This window comes from Natator depressus, chromosome 14 (genome assembly GCF_965152275.1).
Source record: "Natator depressus isolate rNatDep1 chromosome 14, rNatDep2.hap1, whole genome shotgun sequence".
Taxonomy (NCBI): Eukaryota; Metazoa; Chordata; order Testudines; family Cheloniidae; genus Natator; species Natator depressus.
The window spans coordinates 8,600,969-8,623,477 of NC_134247.1; the positions used below are offsets into that span (position 1 = coordinate 8,600,969).

At 43.5% G+C, this 22,509-nt stretch overlaps 1 protein-coding gene across 2 annotated transcripts; it reads left to right on the plus strand.

Moving 5' to 3' along the window:
- The first annotated feature begins 8,630 nt into the window (after nucleotides 1-8,630).
- On the plus strand, nucleotides 8,631-16,722 carry DDX5 (DEAD-box helicase 5). 2 transcript variants are annotated; one of them, XM_074971985.1, is made up of 13 exons: nucleotides 8,631-8,780; nucleotides 10,257-10,422; nucleotides 10,650-10,746; nucleotides 10,831-10,964; nucleotides 11,105-11,170; nucleotides 11,775-11,916; nucleotides 12,001-12,161; nucleotides 12,437-12,609; nucleotides 12,936-13,046; nucleotides 13,458-13,519; nucleotides 13,607-13,666; nucleotides 14,914-15,138; nucleotides 16,030-16,722. In XM_074971985.1, exons 1-13 carry the CDS (start codon nucleotides 8,773-8,775, stop codon nucleotides 16,413-16,415), a joined length of 1,791 nt encoding a protein of 596 aa, XP_074828086.1. In that variant the 5' UTR covers nucleotides 8,631-8,772; the 3' UTR covers nucleotides 16,416-16,722. The 2 variants fall into 2 exon arrangements, with proteins under 2 accessions (XP_074828086.1, XP_074828085.1); XM_074971984.1 differs by having other exon boundaries at nucleotides 8,643-8,798.
- The last annotated feature ends 5,787 nt before the right edge of the window (nucleotides 16,723-22,509 follow it).

A 22,509-nucleotide genomic window follows, 5' to 3' on the forward strand; every position in this document is an offset into this window, starting at 1 on the left:
CCGTTCCAGGATATTTAAATAGCGTGTCAGTGCTCCCTCCGCACCGATTGGTCACGCTGGAGCCGGAAGGGGCGGGGCTTGTTGCTGGGCTTTCGTCGTTTTTCATACTTTTAGCGGGTTTGATTTTTTTTTTTTTAATTTTCTATCCGGCCTTGCTGATGTTTTCACCGTTTCGGGTTTTTTTAAACATTGATTTCGTTTATCGTTATTTAGCCGCCGCGTCGGCTCCGGTCGCTATAGAAACTGCGAGAGGGGCGGATCCTACTACGCCGCTAAGTAACGCGCGCGATGTAGCGCTTTTTGTTGGGTCACGTGATGCTGGCCAACGTCCCCTCCACCACGGGGGGGTTGTAAATTGGGGCTGTTAATTACACGATCGGACTCTACGGGAGCAAATCCGTAGAGAAATGCAGCGTGGGAGCCCCCATCCCACGAGAATGATGGGGGGGTCTCACATAGGACCCTTCTCCCTGGGCAGAGCTCAGGCAATGCGATAACTATAGGATCTCCTCCCCTCCCCCTCCCCCCCCCACACTGTGGAGAGTAATAGGGGAAGTCCTGGCATGCACAAGCAAACCCAATGAGAAGAGCAACAATGGTGTCCCAGAGAAGCTTTTTTCCTCCCCACCCCCTCCCCGGGAGAGGGATGTGGGTGTCCCAGCACCCACAGAAAACACCCCACCCCACCCCAGACAGAGTAACACGCGTGTCCTCGGCAGGGTTGCCATCTCTGAGGTACAAAAAAATGGGACATCCAGGATGATCCTGAGCCCATAAAACTAGATAGCTGGTAGGGTGTGTACTGAGCACCCTTTCAGATTTCTCAGGACAGATACCTCAAAAAAAGGGATGCTTTTGTGAAAACATGGACAAATAACAACCTGACTCCCTACTGCCCACAGGGAACACCCTGGGGAGAGCAATGTGGATATCCTAGCACTCACAGGAAGCCTCCCAGAGAAAGTAACAGGGTCATATCAGAGGGATGAGCACTAGCACCTGCCCTGAGAGACAGCAATGCAGGGTATGCTAGTGCCCACAGGGAGAGCCACACAGGTGTTCCAGGACCCAAGGGGACACCCTCTGGAGAGAGACATGGGTCTCCTCCACCCCATGGGTGTAAGAGGAACTGTTAGTTCTGTCCTCAGAAATGTTAAACGGGTGGAACACAAATTCTTACTCCTTCTAATTGCTCTAGTGCCAAAAAAAAAAAAAAAACCAACCCTCTGTAATAAACAGCATTGCTCCATCTCACTGTTTTTATTCCTTCTTCTTTCCTATGTCCATTGTCTATCTTCACTCTAAACTCTTTGAAGCAGCAGCTATGTCTTATGTATAAAGCAACAATCATCATTTTACAGGTCAATAATGCATAATCATAGTGTGATATGAAAAGTCCTATATGTTGACTCAGAATAACAACAGAAAAGCATACGAAAAACAGTTCTACAGATTGTGCTGAAGACGTACTACATCTAATCACTCTGAAGTAGAGTATTATGTAAGATTAATGGGTTGAGGCCTTTAAGGCCAAATTCAGGTGGGGAGAAGGCAGGTATGAGGTATTGGGGCGGGAGGGGGGAAATGAGAGAGCTCTGGTAATTGATTTAGTCAGGTTTGTCCTAGGGAATGCTGGGAGGATTTTGCCAATGAAGGATTTAGTTTAAGAGGCTTTTCTTGAGAGTAGAGGACTGGGATTAAAGGGGGCAGGGGCTTCAGCAGTGCTTGAGAAGATAAGGAAGCATAGGGAAGTTTTTGATCTTGGAAGGAAGACTTGTTCTAGAATGTAGGAATGTTGGGCACTCTTATCACTGCAGGAAAAAGCTTGAGAGGTTTTGCCTGCTGACACTTACCTCTCTTGACTGCTGTCCCCCAGGTTTCCAGCTTTGTCCATGCAGAGACATCCAGTGGCCTAAACACATTTGTTTACCAATTAACCAGTGGCTAAGGGTTTTCAGAATCCCATATTCCATCAAACCATGCCACACCAGAATTTGGAGTGCCCCATTCATTAAAATCCCAAATACACATAATGTATGATGCTTAAAACAGGCTAAAGACAAAGGCATTTGGGATCTCAATTATTGCTGTGAGAGCAAACAAATGGCAGGGAGATGCAAACCAGAAAAGCCAATTATATTGAAACTGGTACAAAATCTGGGTTTCAATATAAGCAAGTAGGAGATTGAGAGACCTCCATAAAACCATGACTTAATTGGTAAATTAATACATCAGACCACTTAGCATAAAGCAGGAAGGAGCAAAGGAAAAATCAAATATCTTTGCTTATTCAAATATTGCATCTAATATGGCTTTTTTGTAAACACCTTGAGGAAGGAACCATATTTTTGTTCTTTGTACAGCGGCTAGCACAATGGAGTCCTGATTCATAGTTGGGGCTCCTAGATGATATGGTAATCCAGACAAAAAAAGCTAAAAGAATATGAGGAATCATTAGTAAAGAGATAGGTAATAAGACAAAAAATATAATGCCTCTGTATAAATCCAGGTTACAGGGCCAGCTCCAGGCACCAGCTTTCCAAGCAGGTGCTTGGGGCGGCATTCAGAATGGGGCGGGAGTCTGTGTCCCGCATTGGCAATTCGGCGGCAGCTCCGCCGCTCTTCTGGGCGCAGCGGCAATTCGGCGGCAGCTCCGCCGCTGCTGCAGCGGCAGCAATTCAGCAATGACTGTTTGGGGCGGCAAAATTGGTAGAGCCGCCCCTGGCAGGCTATGCCCACATTTTGAATACTGTATGCCAATCTGGTCGCCCCATCTCAAATAAAGATATATTAGACTTGGGAAAGGTACAGAGAAGGGCAACAAAAATGATTAGGGGTATGGAACAGCTTCCGTATGCGGAGAGATTTAAAAGACTGGGTCTTTTCATCTTGGAAAAGAGATGACTAAGAGGGGATATGATAGCGGTTTATAAAATCTTGACTGGTGTGGAGAAAGTGAATAAGGAAATGTTATTTGCTCCTTCACATAATGGAAGAACTGGGGGGGGGGTAACCCATTTAAATTAATGGACACCAGGTTTAAAATAAAAGGAAGTACTTCTTCACACAATGCACAGTCAACGTGTGGAACTCACTGTCAGGTATGTTGTGAAGGTCAAAACTATAACAAGGTTCAGAAACAACTAGTTAATTCAATGGAGGATAGGTCCATCAATGGCTATTAGCCAGGATGGTCAGGGATTCAACACCATGCTCTCTAAGTGTCCCTAGCTTCTTTTGACACAAGCTGGGAGTGGAGGACAGGGAATGAATTACTCTTTGATTGCCTGTTCTGTTTACTCCCTCTGAAGCACCTGGCATTGGCCACTGTCAGCAGACAGGATACTGGGCTAGATGGATCATTGGTCTGACACAGTATGGTCATTCTTATCTTATTTTATAGTGCTGATCATGCTGTTATCCTAACAATGTCACATACATTAATTTATCCTTGAAACACACCTAGGAAGTAGGAAAGTATTATTAGCTATATTTTACAGATGAGGAAACTGAGGCACAGAAAGACTTAAGAGATTAATTAAATGTGGAAAATGAAGTCTATCATAGAACCAGGAAGCAAACCCACATCTCACGTATTCCAACCCAACACATTCATCATAAAACCATCCTTTTCCTAAGCCAGCTTTCCTCCATTGTAAAAGGTCCTTTTAAATTATATGATTTGAACATATATGTATATTGAACAAGTATATAGACTGGGTACCATGATCAGCAGTGAAATAATTAACAATATTATTATTTAAATTCTATCATAAGAGGCTTGAGGGTTAACACCCATTTGAAATGAAGGGCTTTTGAGATCAATGGAGCAATTCACACTTCTCAGCATTATTGTTTCAATCAGTCTGCAAGTAGGGGTTACAGTCTCAAAGTTATCTTCACAAACAATGTTTAATTTGTTTTAAAATAGTAATAATGGTTGAAAATGTCTAGAGTGTACAGGACCGTAGAAAAGGTAGTGAAATGATTAAAGGACTCCAGCAAACAAAAGACTGGAGAGGAATGTACAGTGTGCGTTTTTAAAACCCATATGTACTTCTGTGTACTAGTGTGCTTTTTATTATCTTTGAACTGGTATACTAGTTCTGTTAGGGGAGTTGGAAGGATACAGCTAGTAACCATTTACAATCACAGTTATCTTAATATTCATAAACTCTGAAAATGCCTGAACACGGGACAACAATCTAAAAAAATATACAGGGCTAAGTGTATTTACGCTCTGTATTTTTCTTGTAAGGAAAATTATTCCAGCAATTCCAATTATTTGTGATCAGGCAATTAATTTCAGTGGGATTTGGGCACTTTTGGGGTGTATTTGATCCAAAACCCTTGGCCACTTGCTACTCTGTGTCTGTTTGGCATTTCCTATCTACAATGAGAAATCTCAGAAATTCTCTCATTATTAGTTTAGTATGGGTGCTACAGCTCCACCATTCCTAGCAGCAATGGAAGCTCTAGAGAAGACTGGGCATCAGCAGGTGCTAAAGCAATTATGGGAGAATTTCTGAAAATAGGGCAGATGTAATCTGTAGTGAAACATGAGGTAATTTAATGGTAAATAGTCTAAATGAAATTACTACATGGTGGCTGCACAACTGGTTGAAAGACCATACTCAGAGTAGTTTCTGTCAAACTGGGTGGGCATATTTAGTGGAGTCCCACAGGGGTCAGTCCTGGGTCCAATGCTATTAATTATTTGAATTAATGACTTGGATAATAGAATAGAGAGTATGCTTATAAAATTTGCAGATGATACTAAGATGGGAGAAGTTGCAAGCAGTCTGGAGGACAGGATTAGAATTCAAAACTTCTTTGACAAATTGGAGAATTGGTCTGAAATCAACAAGATGAAATTCAATAAAGACAAGTGCAAATACTTCACTTAGGAAGGAAAAATTACATGCACAACTACAAAATAGGAAATAACTGGCTAGGTAATAGTACTGCTGAAAAGGATCTGCTGGGGTTATAAGGGATCACAAATTGAATATTTCAACAATGTGATGCAGTTAGAAAAAAGGCTGATATAATTCTGTGGCATATTAAAAAGAGTGTTGTAGGTAAGACACAGGAGGTAATTGTCCTGCTCTACTCGGCAATGGTGAGGCCTCAACGGGAGTAGTGTGCCTAATTCTGGGTACCAAACTTTAGGAAAGATGTGGATAAATTGGAGAAAGTCTACAAGAGGGCAATAAAAATTATAAAAACGTTTAAAAAACCTGACCTGTGAGGAAAAGTTAAAAAAACCTGGGCATGTTTATTCTTGAGAAAAGAAGACTGACAGAGGAACCTGATAACCAGCTTGAAATATGCTAAAGGGCTGTTATAAAGAGGACCATAAACAATTGTTCTCCATGGCCACTGAAGATAGGACAAGAAGTAATAGTCTTACTGTGCAGCAAGAGAGATTTTGGTTAGATCAAATTTCTCAAACTATGATCCGCGGACCACTGGTGGTTCGCGAGCTCCATTCAGGTGGTCCGTGGATAGTTCCCTCTAAGGTGTGCGCCTGGGTGGCCACACATGAGAGAATGAGGGGCCACCCACCTAATTAGTGGAGCCACACAGGCATGGCTCCACTAATTAGGTGCCTGGACCCTGGAGAAGACACACATGTAAGGTGAGTGGTGGCCTTGGGGAGAATAGGAGGTAGGTGGGAGGAGGCTGTGGGGTGAGAAGAGAGGGTGCGGGGAATTTGGGATGTGCAGGGCTGTGGTGGCCAGAGAAAGAGGCGACTTTCCTCAGCTCCAGGGCTGCGGCTTCCGGGGAGAGGTGGCCATCCTTCCCAGCCTCAGCCCTGTGGCTGCTGTGGCAGGGGAGAGACCCTCTCCTTCCCAGCCCCAGCTCAGGGGCTGCTGCGGCAGGGGAGAGAGAGCACATCCATCGCATTCGAAAGGTAAGACTACTGATATTAAAATATGAGTTGTGTGCTTTTATTTGTAGAACAAAAAGAGTTAATTATTAAGGTTTTTTTATATAGCGCTTTTATCCAAAGCACTTTACAATAGTTAGCTAATGGTACAAACATTTGGAAAGATCATTAACTGGTCCGCTGAGACCCGCAGCAATTTTCAAGTGGTCCATGAAGAAAAAAGTTTGAGAACCACTGGGTTAGATCACAGGAAAAATGTTCCAACTATAAGTAGTTAAGCACTGGAATACGCTTCCAAGGGAGGTTGTGAAACCGTCATTGTTCAAGGCTTTTAAGAACAGGCTGGACAAACACCTGTCAGGGATGATCTAGGTTTATCCTGCCTCAGTGCTGGGTTCTGGACCTGATGACTTCTCAAGGTCCCTTTTAGCCCCACATTTCTATGATTCGAAATAAAACAAAACTCCTCTCTACTATGAGACTAACAAATTTATTTGAGCATAAGCTTTCGTGAGCTACAGCTCACTTCATCGGATGCATGCAGTGGAAAATACAGTGGGGAGATTTTATATACACAGAGAACATGAAACAATGGGTGTTACCATACACACTGTAACAAGAGTGATCAGGTAAGGTGAGCTATTACCAGCAGGAGAGGAAAAAAACCCTTTTGTAGTGATAATCAAGGTGGGCCATTTCCAGCAGTTGACAAGAACATGTAAGGAATGGAGGTGTGGGGGGTAAACATGGGGAAATAGTTTTACTTTGTGTAATGACCCAACCACTCCCAGTCTTTATTCAAGCCTAAGTTAATGGTGTCCAGTTTGCAAATTAATTCCAATTCAGCAGTCTCTCGTTGGAGTCTGTTTTTGAAGTTTTTTTTGTTGAAGAATTGCCACTTTTAGGTCTGTAATCGAGTGACCAGAGAGATTGAAGTGTTCTCCGACTGGTTTTTGAATGTTATAATTCTTGACGTCTGATTTGTGTCCATTTATCCTTTTACATAGAGACTGTCCAGTTTGACCAATGTACATGGCAGAGGGGCATTGCTGGCACATGATGGCATATATCACACTGGTATATGCAGGTGAACGAGCCTCTGATAGTGTGGCTGATGTGATTAGGTCCTACGATGGTGTCCCCTGAATAGATATGTGGACACAGTTGGCAATGGGCTTTGTTGTAAGGATAGGTTCCTGGGTTAGTGTTTTGTTGTGTGGTGTGTGGTTGCTGGTGAGTATTCGCTTCAGGTTGGGGGGCTGTCTGTAAGCAAGGACTGGCCTGTCTCCCAAGATCTGTGAGAGTGATGGGTCGTCCTTCAGGATAGGTTGTAGATCCTTGATGATGCGTTGGAGAGGTTTTAGCTGGGGGCTGAAAGTGATGGCTAGTGGCGTTCTGTTATTTTCTTTGTTGGGCCTGTCCTGTAGTAGGTAACTTCTGGGTACTCTTCCGGCTCTGTCAATCTGTTTCTTCACTTCAGCAGGTGGGTATCGTAGTTGTAAGAACACTTGATAGAGATCTTGTAGGTGTTTGTCTCTGTCTGAGGGGTTGAAGCAAATGTGGTTGTATCATAGAGCTTGGCTGTAGACAATGGATCGTGTGGTGTGGTCTGGGTGAAAGCTGGAGGCATGTAGGTAGGAATAGCGGTCAGTAGGTTTCCGGTCGATAGGGTGGTGTTTATGTGACCATCGCTTATTAGCACTGTAGTGTCCAGGAAGTGGATCTCGTGTGGACTGGTCCAGGCTGAGGTTGATGGCGGGATGTCAACTGCTGGAAATGGCCCACCTTGATTATCATTACAAAAGAGATTTTTTTCTCTCCTGCTGGTAATAGCTCACCTTACCTGATCACTCTCGTTACAGTGTGTATGGTAACACCCATTGTTTCATGTTCTCTGTGTATATAAAATCTCCCCACTGTATTTTCCACTGCATGCATCCGATGAAGTGACCTGCAGCTTACGAAAGCTTATGCTCAAATAAATTTTGTTAGTCTCTAAGGTGCCACAAGTCCTCCTTTTCTTTTTGCGGATACAGACTAACACGGCTGCTACTCTGAAACGTCTCTACTGTGGTGAACCACCTGCCCAGTCGCAACATTAGGGGGCTGAATTTAATAGGATTTCGTCTGTGTGTGAATAGCACAGTGATTGGAACAGCCATGTCACAAGCTGGGGCTGTTTAGCTGGACGTGATTTAGGACCAATGTGGGGCAATGCCCTTTTGATGCAAGTGGGCTTGTTTCCCTCAACAGTCCCGCAAAGGTGTTCAATACAGTTGGTCAATGTCCCCCTCACCTTCTTCCCCCTCCATCACCTCAGCGGAATGTGGCTACCTACAAAGGCCTTTATTACATGAACGGGGCATATGGGGGTTGGTTGGCACCACAGCGGCTGCGCAGGCGTGACCGGCTCGCGAGGCTCTCAGAGGCGTGACCGAGAAGGGCGGGAGTCAGGCGAGGGAGGGAAGGACGCCGCTCGAGGGCTCTGGGTACGCGCCTAGGGAACGGAACGGGGAGAGAAGGCCGGACAGTGACGGGAGCGCGAGCCACGCCCGAAGTGGAAGGGAAATTTCCGCCCGCGAGCACACCAGCCGGCCGGCGAAGAAAAAGAGAGGTCGAGCACAGAGCTCTCGTGATCACGCCCACAAGCGGGGGAGGGGAATCCGGGCGACTCGAGCTGTGACGCATGACAGAGGGGCGGGTTCTGTGCCAGCGTCACGAACCGGTTCCCAGCATTCCCTACGGCACCGGCTATATAACCGGCGTCCGGGCGGCTGGGCGGTCCCCATTCATTAGAATCGCCGGTCCTTGCTGATTTTGCTGTATCTTCTGCCACTCGCTTTAGTGCTCGGGCTCGTCTCGCGTCCGCCGCCATCACCATGCCTGGGTACGACATGGACAGAGGGTGAGCCTGGGGCCGCAGCCGGCGCTCGTCGCCGTTTTCGTCCGTATTCCTAGAACGACCGTTTAGCTGTGTAAAATGGCGGCGGGGCGGGAGCCTTCTCCTAAGCGATCTGCGGGTGGCGGGAGGGGCTGCTGTTTGTAGGGGGCGGTGGGGCCCGATCCCAGCAGGAGATTGGGGGGGAGGTGCGTGACCCCCGGGGTAGGTGACCTAGTACCCGGCTAGGTACTATCTCTGCGCTGCAATCCGCCCTCGGCGGTTGGGGTTATTCGGCACTGGGGCGGGGGGCTTTGGTAGCTCGATTCCCTTTCGGGTTGCGACCCCCCCCCCCCTCCGCCGCCGGTTGCGCGGGAGGCGGGGTCCAGGACTCCCGGCTGGGCGGCTTGGGGAGCGCCGGGCTGGCGGAATCGTGAGTGGCGGGTCAACGGGTTGTGCGGGCGCCTCTCCGGTGCCGGAGACCCCCGCGGGGCCGCTCCCCCCGGTCAGATGGCGTCCGGGGCTGAAGCCGGCCGGCTCCTGCTTTGTGTTGTGTAAGCGGATGTTAATGGCCGGCCCCGCCATGCGGTGACTGAGGGGAAATCAAAATGCCGGCTGCTGCTGCTGCCTTTGTTCCTCCCCCTCCCCGCCCAGACTCTAAAATGGCAGCGGCTGGAAAATGTGGCGTAGACAGAAATGAGAAACAAAGGAAACGGCCGCGGCCGCTCCGCCATGTTCCCGTCGGGGGCGGAGGGCATCCGCCACGCTCGCCCGCCTAGCCGGGGTCGATGGGGACGGAGCCTGGGGTGGCAAAGAACGCTTAGGAGCACCCGCTGTTCCCGGGGCGAGATGGGGGGTATGCGCTTGGTGGCTCAGCTTGATCTTTGGGGGGAGGTGATTATTTTATCGACATCTTTGTCGAAGGGGCCCCAGATGTGTATGAGCATCTCAGTGCGGGTTTCCTTTCCTTACCGAAATCGATGCCTTTGTTTAAAACAAAAACAATAAAAACTCCCCAGCAACCCACTTACGGGAATGTTGTCGCTAGGTTTCATAACGCCCCACCCACGCGCGCACACCGGCTTTCTTCAGGCACTGACGCAGGCTGGGAGTGGCTCTTCTATTACGAAGGCGTTTGAGCTGCCCTGTTTTTTTAATCGTTTCTAACGAATCGTTTGAGGAATCTTTAGACAATTATGAGTGCCTTTCAGTTTGGGATGTTAGGTATTTGATAACTAGAGCACACCTGCTGCTGGGGCCTTTGTTAGATCTTTGTGGTATTTATATTATTTGATTTCAAAGATCCCATGCAGGTAAGTCATTGAAAACATTGCCTTTTCAAATACTTACCAACACAAACTAGGAATGTGATCGATTGACAATCTTAGTATTGATCCAATGTTATGGAGATGAGTTAATTGCCACATATGGGAACAAGCTAGAATTTGCAAATATCTTCAAGGATAATTACTATTATTTTTTCAGTTTTGGTGGTCCTCGCTTTGGAGGAAGCAGAGGTGGACCTTTATCTGGAAAGAAATTTGGAAACCCTGGAGAAAAACTTACAAAAAAGAAATGGAACCTAGATGAACTGCCCAAATTTGAGAAGAATTTTTATCAAGAGCATCCTGATGTAGTTAGACGCACTGTGGTATGTACCATGGCTGGTTTTTTACTTATTAAACTTGCTTATTTTTGCAGGAATTGTCACTTAATGTGCTTTTTACTTGGTAATTTATTGATTGTGGGACATGGATCAATAACTTTAGACATAATTACACTTAAACTGAATGCAGCTGGTATGAGTGAATTAAAGTTTTGTTGTAGATTTTTAAAAAAAAAGTGTAAATAAAGCTGATGTAATTATTTGTTTTGCAGCAAGAGGTTGAACAGTACAGAGCAAGCAAAGAAGTTACAGTGAAGGGCCATAACTGTCCAAAACCACTTATAAATTTCTATGAGGCTAACTTTCCTGGTAAGTACAAATATCTGTATACCAATGAGTCACTCAGGCTTCATGAATACAAACAATAGATAATTCATTGGTTCTCTTTTGCAGCAAATGTTATGGAAGTAATTCAGGCACAGAATTTCACTGAACCAACTGCTATTCAGGCACAAGGATGGCCTGTTGCTTTGAGTGGACTGGATATGGTTGGAGTAGCACAGACTGGATCAGGAAAAACACTGTCTGTAAGTTGTGACTTTTAAACCTGGGAATGTAGTTACATATAACCTCAACTTCATAAAGTGTTTCCAGTACCCTTATCTGTAAATCCCAGTTATATTGGAAATGCATGTATTAACAGAAGGTTTTCTTTGTTTTTAAACAGTACTTGTTGCCTGCCATAGTGCATATAAACCATCAGCCATTCCTAGAGCGAGGAGATGGACCTATTGTGAGTATAAGAATGTGAACTTTTCATTTCAAGAGGAATATTGTATTAAAAGCACAGGTGGTTGGGGGGAAATATTGTGAAATGAGTCGAAAAATTAGGCATTTAAACTTTATAATAATGTGGTATTTGCAGATCATCAGTTCCATATTTTAGCTAGTCCAGCAGGTTCAAGTGCATTGCATAGATCTTGTCCTCCATTAAGGCTTTGTCAAAGAATTCAACCAGAGTAGAACTTCTGGTATTTCTTTTGGAATTATGCTTCTCAAAATGGGAATATTGGCTTGAGGACACCTATATCTCAAAATATGTCTGGCTTTGAGGATATTTTGCTGAAGGCAAAGTCCACAGGGGTAACTGGCAGCAAAAACCAAAAGGGCCTAGTATTAAGCTTTTTAAAGTGCTGCAGGAAGACCATCCCAGTAGCTTCTAAAAGCTTTCGGGTACCAAGTAAAACTTGGTTGGTTACCTTTGCCTCAGCAGGCAACATAGGACTTTGAATCTTGTGACTTTAAGAGAAAAGTTAAACTAGATTTGGCAAAAATTGAAAGATTGCACATGCTTGCTTACCCTTACAGTGCTAATTTGATATTGGTAATGTTTACAGTGTCTGGTGCTGGCACCAACTCGAGAACTGGCTCAACAAGTGCAGCAAGTGGCTGCTGAATATAGCAGAGCATGTCGTTTGAAGTCTACTTGTATTTATGGAGGCGCTCCAAAGGGACCACAAATTCGTGATTTAGAAAGAGGTATGAATAAAGTTGTTACCATATAGACACAGGCACTGTGGAAAACTCTCTCAGATGTGCTAATCTTGCTGTGCTTGGTTTAAGGTGTGGAAATCTGCATTGCAACACCTGGAAGACTCATAGACTTTTTAGAAGCTGGAAAGACCAATCTCAGGAGATGTACTTACCTTGTGCTTGATGAAGCTGACAGAATGCTTGACATGGGATTTGAACCTCAGATCAGAAAAATTGTAGATCAGATAAGGGTAAGTAGAAGTCATGTTCCAAACTTTACTGAACCAAAACAATGTAGTTTTAAAATTACACCAAAATGAAGGTGTCTACATATAGAAAATCAAAATTCTTGCAACCATCATATTCCTCCTCTCCTTTGAATTACATCCAGTTCAATTATATTAACATTCGTTGGACTGGATCTATACTGTTAACACCATAGCTGGATGCAGCATTTTGCTAGGTGGTTTAACTATGCTGTTCTGCTTGTGTAGTTCAAGTTAATAAAGTCTTAATGTATCTTCAGCCTGACAGGCAAACTCTAATGTGGAGTGCAACATGGCCCAAAGAAGTTAGACAACTTGCTGAAGATTTCTTGAAAGAATATGTACACATCAACATTGGGGCATTGGAACTAAGTGCAAACCACAACATTCTTCAGATTGTGGATGTATGTCACGATGTGGAGAAGGATGACAAGTACGTAGTCTCCTGAGAACTTGTTTGTGCTCCCAAAGCATTTGGGGGCTGGTGGGGGTGAAAACATTTAGTTCTGTGAGTCGATCTCTTCATGGGGTGCGTCTACTAAATGAATAAAACTAACAAATGTTCAGTGGGGTTTCCTTTGATTCAATTTAGCTTTATTGTGTGACTTTAAGTTGCTTAATGCTAAGCATCTTAAGGTTAAGAACTGGGTCTTATTTGAAGTGAAATTGTGACTCTTAATAGCAGTACTAAAGAAACTATGCTAGTTTTGGGTATCGCCTTGAGTTGCTGTTTTGATTAACTAATTTTTCTTGCCAAAGACTTATTCGGTTGATGGAAGAAATTATGAGTGAGAAAGAAAACAAAACCATTGTCTTTGTGGAAACCAAAAGACGATGTGATGATCTTACAAGAAAAATGAGAAGAGATGGGTATGTTTCCTCTCCAACATGGAAATTTTTTTTGCCTTTTTTTTAGATTTCACTATGTAGCTTAGCTACTTCAGGCTAGCTTCCATCAGTCCACAATTCACTGAGAAGTATCATCCAGTGTACATAACTCTCTTCATAGTGATGAACTTAAAAAAATCAATCTAGTATTAAATGTCAATTGAATAGTGCATCCAGCAAGGTGATCTGTTTCATACTTGGTGCAGTATAAATTCATTAAACATCTTTAATGTCCATTTTAGAGGTTTGCAATCGATCTACTTTAAAAGCATAAGTATATAATGTAACTGGTGGAAGCTTACTCAAATGTTTGTTAAACCATATCCTGATTTTGTTTTTGTATATGTATAACATCTTGATGAGTTTAGTCATTCAATTTCAATATGCTTTCAGGTGGCCAGCAATGGGTATCCACGGTGACAAAAGCCAGCAGGAGCGAGACTGGGTTCTAAATGGTACGTGTGACTCATAAACTGTTCCTGGCACTTGTCAGATTTTTAATCTAATAAAGAATATAAACTGACTAGACTGTTCTGTTGCAGAATTCAAACATGGAAAAGCTCCCATCCTGATTGCTACAGATGTTGCATCCAGAGGTCTAGGTTAGTATAACTCCTCTAATGCCAGTTGCCAAACATTTAAAGAAAGTTCATTGCTTTCTTTAACCTCTGCATTTTTCTAAGTTTTTTTTCACATAAAGGTGCAGTCTTTGTGGCAAGGCCTAGGCATGACAATCGGAGGACTCGAGGGGGATGGAGGACTAGTGGAAATGATCGGCTGGCTGCTTCCAGTCGAATAGAGAGGTGAAAGCTGAGAGCATTGTGTGCCAGTAATCTTCAAAAGGCAAAGACCATCTTTTAAACAACTACCCCATAAACTGTTCTCTCATGAAACAGCAGTTTTTATTCACAGTTCACTTTGCCCTAGTATTTTTTTTTCTGTCCCATGCTTTGCATGATTGCCATGGTACAGTGCTGTTACCTTTGTGCATACTGTTTGCTGTGATCTGTGGGTCTTTGAATTTCAGTGACTTTGCTGAAATGTCGAAGAAAATTATGAACTTCATTGTTCAATGAAATTCATTTCAACCTTGAAATGGAGAGAGCAGCTTTAAAATGTACTAAGCCTTGTACAAATTGGTGAGTACTGGCACATGAGATCTGAGAAAAAGTCCACCTCTCACTTTAGCAAGTGGGGTGGGAAAGCAATGGCTTCTCCTTTTGAAAGTCAAAGTTCCTCCTTCACCTATACACCAGTCGTCATGTCGAGACCTGCCAGAGAGAGACACATTCTCAAGTGAACCCTGGCTTCTTGGAAGCGCTTGCCTAGACGAGACACAGTGCATAAAAACAACTTGGTGACTTTGGGGGACAGGTATGTTTTTCTTGCAGCTGCAGTTGAAAGGTCTTGGCAAGACAAGCAGTGTGGCCCACTTTTTTTTTTGAGCTTCTGATGAGTGTGTATGTGAAGGACCTTGTGTGTTTTTACTCTAAGGTCCTCAAATGAGCACATGAAGAGGCTGCTGTGAGCTTTAGTGGCCCTACTGCAAGAAGCATTCAGAAGTCACTTGATGATTTGTAAGGGAACTCTTGAGTTGGGAATGACAAGCAAATGCATTCTCCTTTATGGTAAGGTTTTTAGATCACTGGGTGGGTGATAAGATGGGTACAGATGGAGTGTGCATACTTTTTTCTCTTCCACAATATTCAAGCAAAAAGGATAATTCTAACAACATTCTTTGCAGCCATTAGCCTCTTAAAAATATAGTTGTCTAACATTTATTTTTGATTTGGGTTGTGGTGTGCAAAACTTTGTACATTGCTTTTTGCCACACTGCAACACTTTACAGATGTGGAAGATGTGAAATTTGTCATCAATTATGACTACCCTAACTCCTCAGAGGACTATATCCACCGAATTGGACGAACTGCCCGCAGTACCAAAACAGGCACAGCCTACACATTCTTTACTCCTAACAATATAAAGCAAGTAAGCGACCTCATCTCTGTGCTTCGGGAGGCTAATCAAGCTATCAACCCCAAATTGCTTCAGTTGATTGAAGACAGAGGTTCAGGTAAATATTCCATTTACTACATTCTTTTCTTGTCAGTAAATTCTTTTTTAGTAGCCTGGTTATCTATCTATCTATCTATCATCTAAATTTTTTTTTTAGACATGTTCTCAACATCACACTGCCTCCAGAGGCCCTGAACTCGGGCAGAATAGTACCTTTTACTTCAGGAATGCATTTAAGATTTGTCATGATCTTGCCAGTTAAAAGAAATGGGTTTCAAAATCAGTTAATAGAATTGAATCAGGAGCATTGTGTCAATTGTATGGAAAAAGTAAAACTTTAATTGTGGCCTGTAGCCATATTATACTACAGTAATTCACAGCAGACCACTGTCATTTTGCAAGCACCATCAAAGACTGGTGATAGAATATAGCCTTTTTAGAGGTGTTTTTTCCCCTTTGGCACCAAAGTTTACCCAATCTGCTACTGTTAACGGTGGTGGAGGAAAAATATGCTTCTGTACTACATAGTAGGCCCTTTATTCACACCTTTCATTTCCTTCTGTTTCTCTACCTCTAAACATCCTTGGTGCAACTTCCCATTTTCCCCTCTAGATTTCATTATTTCTTTTCTAGTCAAAGCACTTAATTTGATCATTTTAAGTGCTTGTATTGGGGTTGTGTAGAGTTAACACCCTGAGATCAGTGTCAGGCAGTCTGCAGACTGGGAGGCAGTCTGTGTTTGCACTTAGTTCATGTTTGAAAAAGTTAGTCGCAATGATGAGCTTATACTCTTCAAGGCATCCAGATTTCTATACACAACTTACATTTGAAGTGCAGATATATCAAGTGGGTCAGGTACTTGACTTTTTTATATAACATGGATATTGATGCTTGATTGGCAAATAACTCTTGAAGTCAATATCTCATCTAGATTTTTTTTTTTTCACAGGTCGTTCCCGAGGTGATCGACGTGACCGATATTCTGCGGGCAAAAGGGGTGGATTTGGTAGTTTTAGAGAGAGAGAGAATTTTGAGAGAACTTACGGTGCAGTAGGAAAGAGAGACTTCGGAGCAAAAGCCCAAAACGGTGGCTACAGTGCTCAAACCTACAGTAATGGAACTCCATTTGGAAATGGCTTTGCAGCTGCTGGCATGCAGGCTGGCTTCAGAGCTGCTGGTAATCCTGCAGGAGCTTATCAGAATGGTTATGATCAACAGTATGCAACTAACATTGCGACTATGCACAATGGTATGAACCAACAGCAGTATGCATATCCTGCCACTGGTGCTGCTCCTATGATAGGTTACCCAATGCCAGCAGGTTATACTCAATAACTTTAGAAGTATATTTAAATGTCTGTTTTTTTTCATAATTGCTCTTTATATTGTGTGTTATCAAGACAGGATAGTTATTTAAGAAACTTATGGAAAATGCAGAAATGACTTCAGTGCAGCAGTAATTATGGTGCACTTTTTCGCTATTTAAGTTGACTATTTCTCTACATTCCTGAAACAATTTTTAGTTTTTTGTACTAGAAAATGCAGGCAGTGTTTTCACCAAGTAAATGTACAGTGATTTGAAATACAGTAACAGAGGGCAGTGCATGGCCTTCCAATAAAGGATATTTGAAGACTGAATCTTCTGTGAAATGGAAATTGTTTACTTTTCAAGTGCACAACTTTACATCAGTGGAACATGATAAATGTTTCTATTAAATCCTAGAAAGGCTTACTGCATGTCTTATTTTATTCTCTCAATAACAATCTTAAAAAACTGGATCTATTGCTAGAGAACCAGCTTACTGCATTCTAGTGCCATGGCTTCCTTTTACTGGTTATAAACAGTCAACTCTTTTTGGAGAACATTAGATGGACTTTATTGGCAGAACTGGCTTCAGATTTAGTATTGAACAAAGTAAGTCTACACATTTGTTTTGACTCTAGAGTAGATTTAAGCTGTGAAAATACATGGAAACAATGGTACAGCTAAATTGTTCTTAGCCTTCACCTAATGAAGAGTTTTGGCTAAGAGTAGTATGCAGCTGTCCTAGAGAAGCTTCTGTCAGCCCTTCAAAGCAAGTGTGCTGTAAATATGCAAAGTGAGCTTGAAACTAATACACAGGAGATGTGATTAATTTTGGCCTCTCAAACCAGATACATGTTCACCCTTCATTTCTTCTCTGAAGGGCATGGTTGCTTTTTATAACTGCATCTACATCTTGGCACTCACTTGACAGCAGGTCATTAGTGGCACAGTGTATTGAAACTTTCATTGGATGTTTTTTGTGTCCGCTGATGTATGTGGAATAACTTACACATTCTAACCTGGGATTCCAAGGTCTAGTACTAAAACCTTAGAATTGAAGCTATGAAAGTTAGAGCACTAATAACTCTCAGTATATAAGTAGACCTGAATTGTTTTGCATGGAAGCCTTTTCCAGGATTTAAAGACCTCAATAACCAAAAGGGTAATGTGGGACATAACACTCAACATGTACTGTGCATAGATGTTACTAGTACTCTTCCTGTTAACTCAAAAGGTTTGCTTGTTAATTTAGTTTTACAACAGTTATTCCTTAAACCTGCATCAGGCTGAGGGTCCCAAGATTTAATAACTTTCTGGGCACAGGGAAAAAACTTCATTTGTATGAGGCACAGCTCTTTCAACTTGGACATTGTAGGTAAGCCCTGAAATGCAAATTCTGTTCTAAAATCATCCAGCTTCCCAACAGTGTTCAAGATGTAGTCACTTTATTAAAAAGAAAAGAAGTACTAGTGGCACCTTAGAGACTAACCAATTTGAGCATAAGCTTTTGTGAGCTACAGCTCACTTCATCGGATGCATTCAGATGAAGTGAGCTGTAGCTCACGAAAGCTTATGCTCAAATAAATTGGTTAGTCTCTAAGGTGCCACTAGTACTTTCTTTTTGCTGCTACTCTGAAACCTGTCACGATTATTTCACATTGGATGGATGTTATGTGTATGTATCTCAAGAGGAGGCTTCTTTTGGCTTGTCTGCTGTAACTTTCACTAGCCAATCACATGGTACAATAGTACCCTGGCTTAAACCCAGAATGAACTATCCTAATGTTACCATGGTGTCTACAAGTCCTAGGTGCTGTACAAATGAAATAACAATCCTGCCCTGAAGAACTCACAATATATAAAATCAGTTGGCTCCATGGGGGAAGGGGGGCAGAATACAAGGAAATGAGACACTACTGGTCTGGAGGATAGACAGTGACCTCAGACCCACAAGCAACAAAGCCCATTGCCAACTGTGCCCACATATCTATTCAGGGGACACCATCACAGGGCCTAATAACATCAGCCACACTATCAGAGGCTCGTTCACCTGCATATCTACCAATGTGAGATATGCCATCATGTGCAAGCAATGCACCTCTGTCATGTACATTGGTCAAACTGGACAGTTGCTACATAAAAATAAATGGACACAAATCAGATGTCAAGAATTATTCATAAACCAGTCGGAGAAGACTTCAATCTCTCTGGTCACACGATTACAGACATGAAAGTTGCGATATTACAACAGAATAAACTTCAAAACTAGACTCCAGCGAGAGACTGCTGAATTGGAATTCATTAGCAGATTGGATACAATTAACTTAGGTTACCTTGCATAATGACTTAACCACTCCCAGTTTCTATTCAAGCCTATTTCCCCTTGTTTTTTCCTCCCACCCCCCCGTTCCTCAGACGTTCTTGTTAAACCCTGGATTTGTGCTGAAAATGGCCCACCTTGATTATCGTACACAGTGTAAGGAGAGTGATCACTTTAGATAAGCTATTACCAGCAGGAGAGTGGGGTGGGGGGAGAGAAAACATTCTAAAGCTTAGGCTGAGATGTTCATGGATTATTCCTATTTACTGTCTTGCCATTGGTGGTTCATTCCCTCCCAGCTCCCCAATCTCTATGCCTGCCTATTATACTTATCCTCCTTTTAACTCCCTTTTCACAGTCTGGTCACTCCAAAATTCCCTTCTCCCCTGTGTCTAACCTGACTTATCCCCCCTTAAATACCAAACGTACTACCAAGACATACCTGCCATTGTTCTGATAGATTTGTGCTAGTATGTTTTATCCCTTTCATTTACCTTTTTATTTGGCATTGCTTTTAATTTTTCTTTTTAACTTTTAGATTGTAAACTCTTTGGGGCAGGGCAGTGACTGTCTGCCTGAATCTTTACAATGCTTATCTCAATAAGGCCCCAATTTTGAAGAGTCCTTAAATGCTACCACAATGTAAATAAGTTCTAAAGCTTCACTCAGGGATGTGGAGGGGATTTTCCTAAGACCTCTAGCAAAATAAATGGCAAGCAAATCAATTGATCTATAGTGGGAGGATGAAGGACTGAGTCCATCCTACTTGGAATTATATGTATAAATTCCACAAGTGTTTGAAATGTGGGGGTTTACCACTGAGCCTCCAGTTTAAGTGTCTATTTAAAGATAAACAGGAACCCATGAATTTGTGTGATAACTAAACATCCATAAGTTAAAATTTAAATTAATTTTTGTTTTGCTTAATTAGATTAAACAGGAAATTATCATGATTCCTTGTTCTTTATATAAAATTAAAAAGCAGGCACAGAAGGGGTAAACAAAGGTGAACCAATGACCTCTCCCCTCCTTCGCTTGAAGCAAAATTACATGTTCATTTGCTTTGTCTTGTTTGCTACAAGGAAATACAAAGTCAATTACAAGTCATAACTGGGAACAGGAGGCATGGGAGGTTCCTTAGGAAATGCACAGGGAGGAGCACTCCAGTGAAGTGGTTTTGCACTATTTTAGAGATTTTTTGAGGTCATCCTGGTGCTAGGTGGAAACTGACACCTGCTAGCAACCATAAGGTAGCAATACGCAACAGATTGTGGGATTAATAAATCTAGGCTTGTTAAAACTGGCTCTTCCTGTAGTGTAAACTGCAAGAGAACTCAACTTCTTTGATTAGTCACTACCCCACATATAGCTGTGATGTGGGTTACTAAGCCAGTATCTGCCAGCTTGTTACATCATAATGCTACTAATTAATCCACTGTGGCACAGCTTTTAAAAGATAAATGTGTTCTATTTTGAATTATTGTCCCATGTATTTGTATGACTGATTTGATTTAGATTTGTAAACTTCAGGAGAAGGAAAGTGTGTCCCTGAGTAAGGGCATTGGGCAAATCAATTCCCTGTATCTGTAAAATGAGGACAAAACATAACTATAGACATGACTGTTGTCTATGGTAAAGATTTCCTTGCACACAGCCTGCAGAGCAGACAATTCCATAGACAGCACAAGCTATGCCACACAAGTTGTGGGGTCTAGGTCAGGTGTAGTTTTACTGTGAGTTTATTTTACTTAGTTCCTGCTCAGGATGGGCTCCGAACTCTGTTAACTTTAACTGTTATAATTAATCAAAACATGCTTGTGGCTAGCAGGGTTCTAGCACAGGTTCCTCAATGGGAATAAATGGGATTCCACCCCACCCCAAGAACTGTAGTATAGAATATGACTCCTGATTCTCAGACAAGACTATCCTTGCCCTTTTCTAGAACCAAGCTCGTGCCAACTGTCATTTGTAAATACCATTGTAACTAGCAGGATTCTGATCCTACTGTGGATAGTGTGTTAAACTGGATTTCTTTTGCTTAGCCGTGTAACTCATCAGGCTTACCTAGTGACCTAGTAACAATTCTTGTCAATTTTTTATTTTCACTCTGTTGCTCTTCTAGCCTGTAAAGCTGGCAACAGTGGATGATGGGATTATTCTGAATCATTGAGACTTGAACATGCATGATTTTTCATAACATGCACAGCACATTGAATGCTTACTCCTTGTTAAGCTCCACCTACTGGAACTAGTTTAAATCCATGATTAGGAAATACTGCTGCATGTATGGAAATTTCCACTGCTGTGCTGTTGAGTCAGACTGCTAGTTGGAGTCTGACTGCTCATTAGCAGAGCTAGCAGACAAACCTCCCTCCCCTCAGCCACGAACGCCTACAGCAGAACATTAGGTCCCTCCCATCTGTGCTGTTTTAACTCTCTATTATTGCCTAGTGAACCTTTCTGTTAGAGGCCTTTTTATGTAACAATGCTGCTCTGACAAGAACGGCAGGGAGCATCTCCTATCTTTGTGACCGCAGAGGACTTTGTGCATCTAGGGCCGCACCTGACTTACGTGTCTAGATTCAGAGCACCATCCCAGATTTTCCTTCCACAGTCCCATTTGCATTTAAACTCAGTGGACCACAGCTGTGGTCACCCACACCCTGTTTGGAAAGTTGTGATTTGACTCCCATCTCCTGGCTCATTTGTCGATGCATGAATTTGTGTCCATGACAGAGGGGAAGGCAGACAAGGGTTGTCAGAAAATGCTGTGGTCTCTCACAATAGGTGAAGGTGCTGGCGTAACAGCCTCAAGGCAGTAGGAAATAGCCTCAGGCTTCATTCCTATAACCAGATTTATGCAGCTGGGTGCTAGTATCTGCATAGAGTCCCATGGGGTCCACTGGGGCTTCACAGGGGATCAGAACCATCTGTGGATGGGAGCTAGCACAGTTCCCGAGTGCTCCGTTCATAATGACCCATGCTTTAAGGCGTTTCCTTAACAGACACACGTTTCGTGCTGGTTTGAAAAACACAATTTTTTTTTAAATTAAAAAGAAAATCAAATTATAGAATAAAGTGTCATTTCAAACTGCAAGCATTCAAATCGCCCAGAACCTGCCAGCATTGTTAGCCAGGCAGGGTACCGGAAGGGGACATATCCCCCAAAGGGGAGGGCCATGTCTGCCCACTTTTTAACGTGGGCATGGTTGGGGGGGGGCACAGCGTTGTCCCCCCCCAAATTGCAAGCCTCAGGCCGGGGCCGCGCTTGGGGGGCGGGGCGGTTGATAAGGTGATCAGCTCCTTACTGGAGCCACCAGCCTCTCTCCGGTGCGGGGGGGACTCAAATGCCCCCCCCGCTCCTCCAAGGGCCCGCGCCCTGTCCAGGCCGGAAGCTGGTACACCAGGCGCTCCCGCTTCCGGCCTGGCTAGGACGGGCTCACGGTTCCGGCGCCCCTACCCCCAGGTTCCGGCGCTCTGCTGGGAACCAACCGTCCTTGCGGCGGAAGCTGACGTAACCCAAGGGAGGGGCCAGCGGGGACTCCAAGTTCAGCCGCAGGGGACGGGAGCAGGGGAATTACCACGCATGCGCTGGGCGCGTGACCTTGTCCAACGCAAGTCCCAGAGCGTTCTTCCGCTCGCTGGGGTAGCGGCGTTCACCTGCCGCATCGCTCGTTCCCAATCCAGTGCGCATGCGCTCCCAGAAGCTTTTTTTCCCCCCGTTAGGCGTCGGGGCCTTTTTGTTCTCCCCCCGGGCGCTCTCAGTACCACCCTAGTGCTGAGCGGTTGGTCAGGGGTCAGGC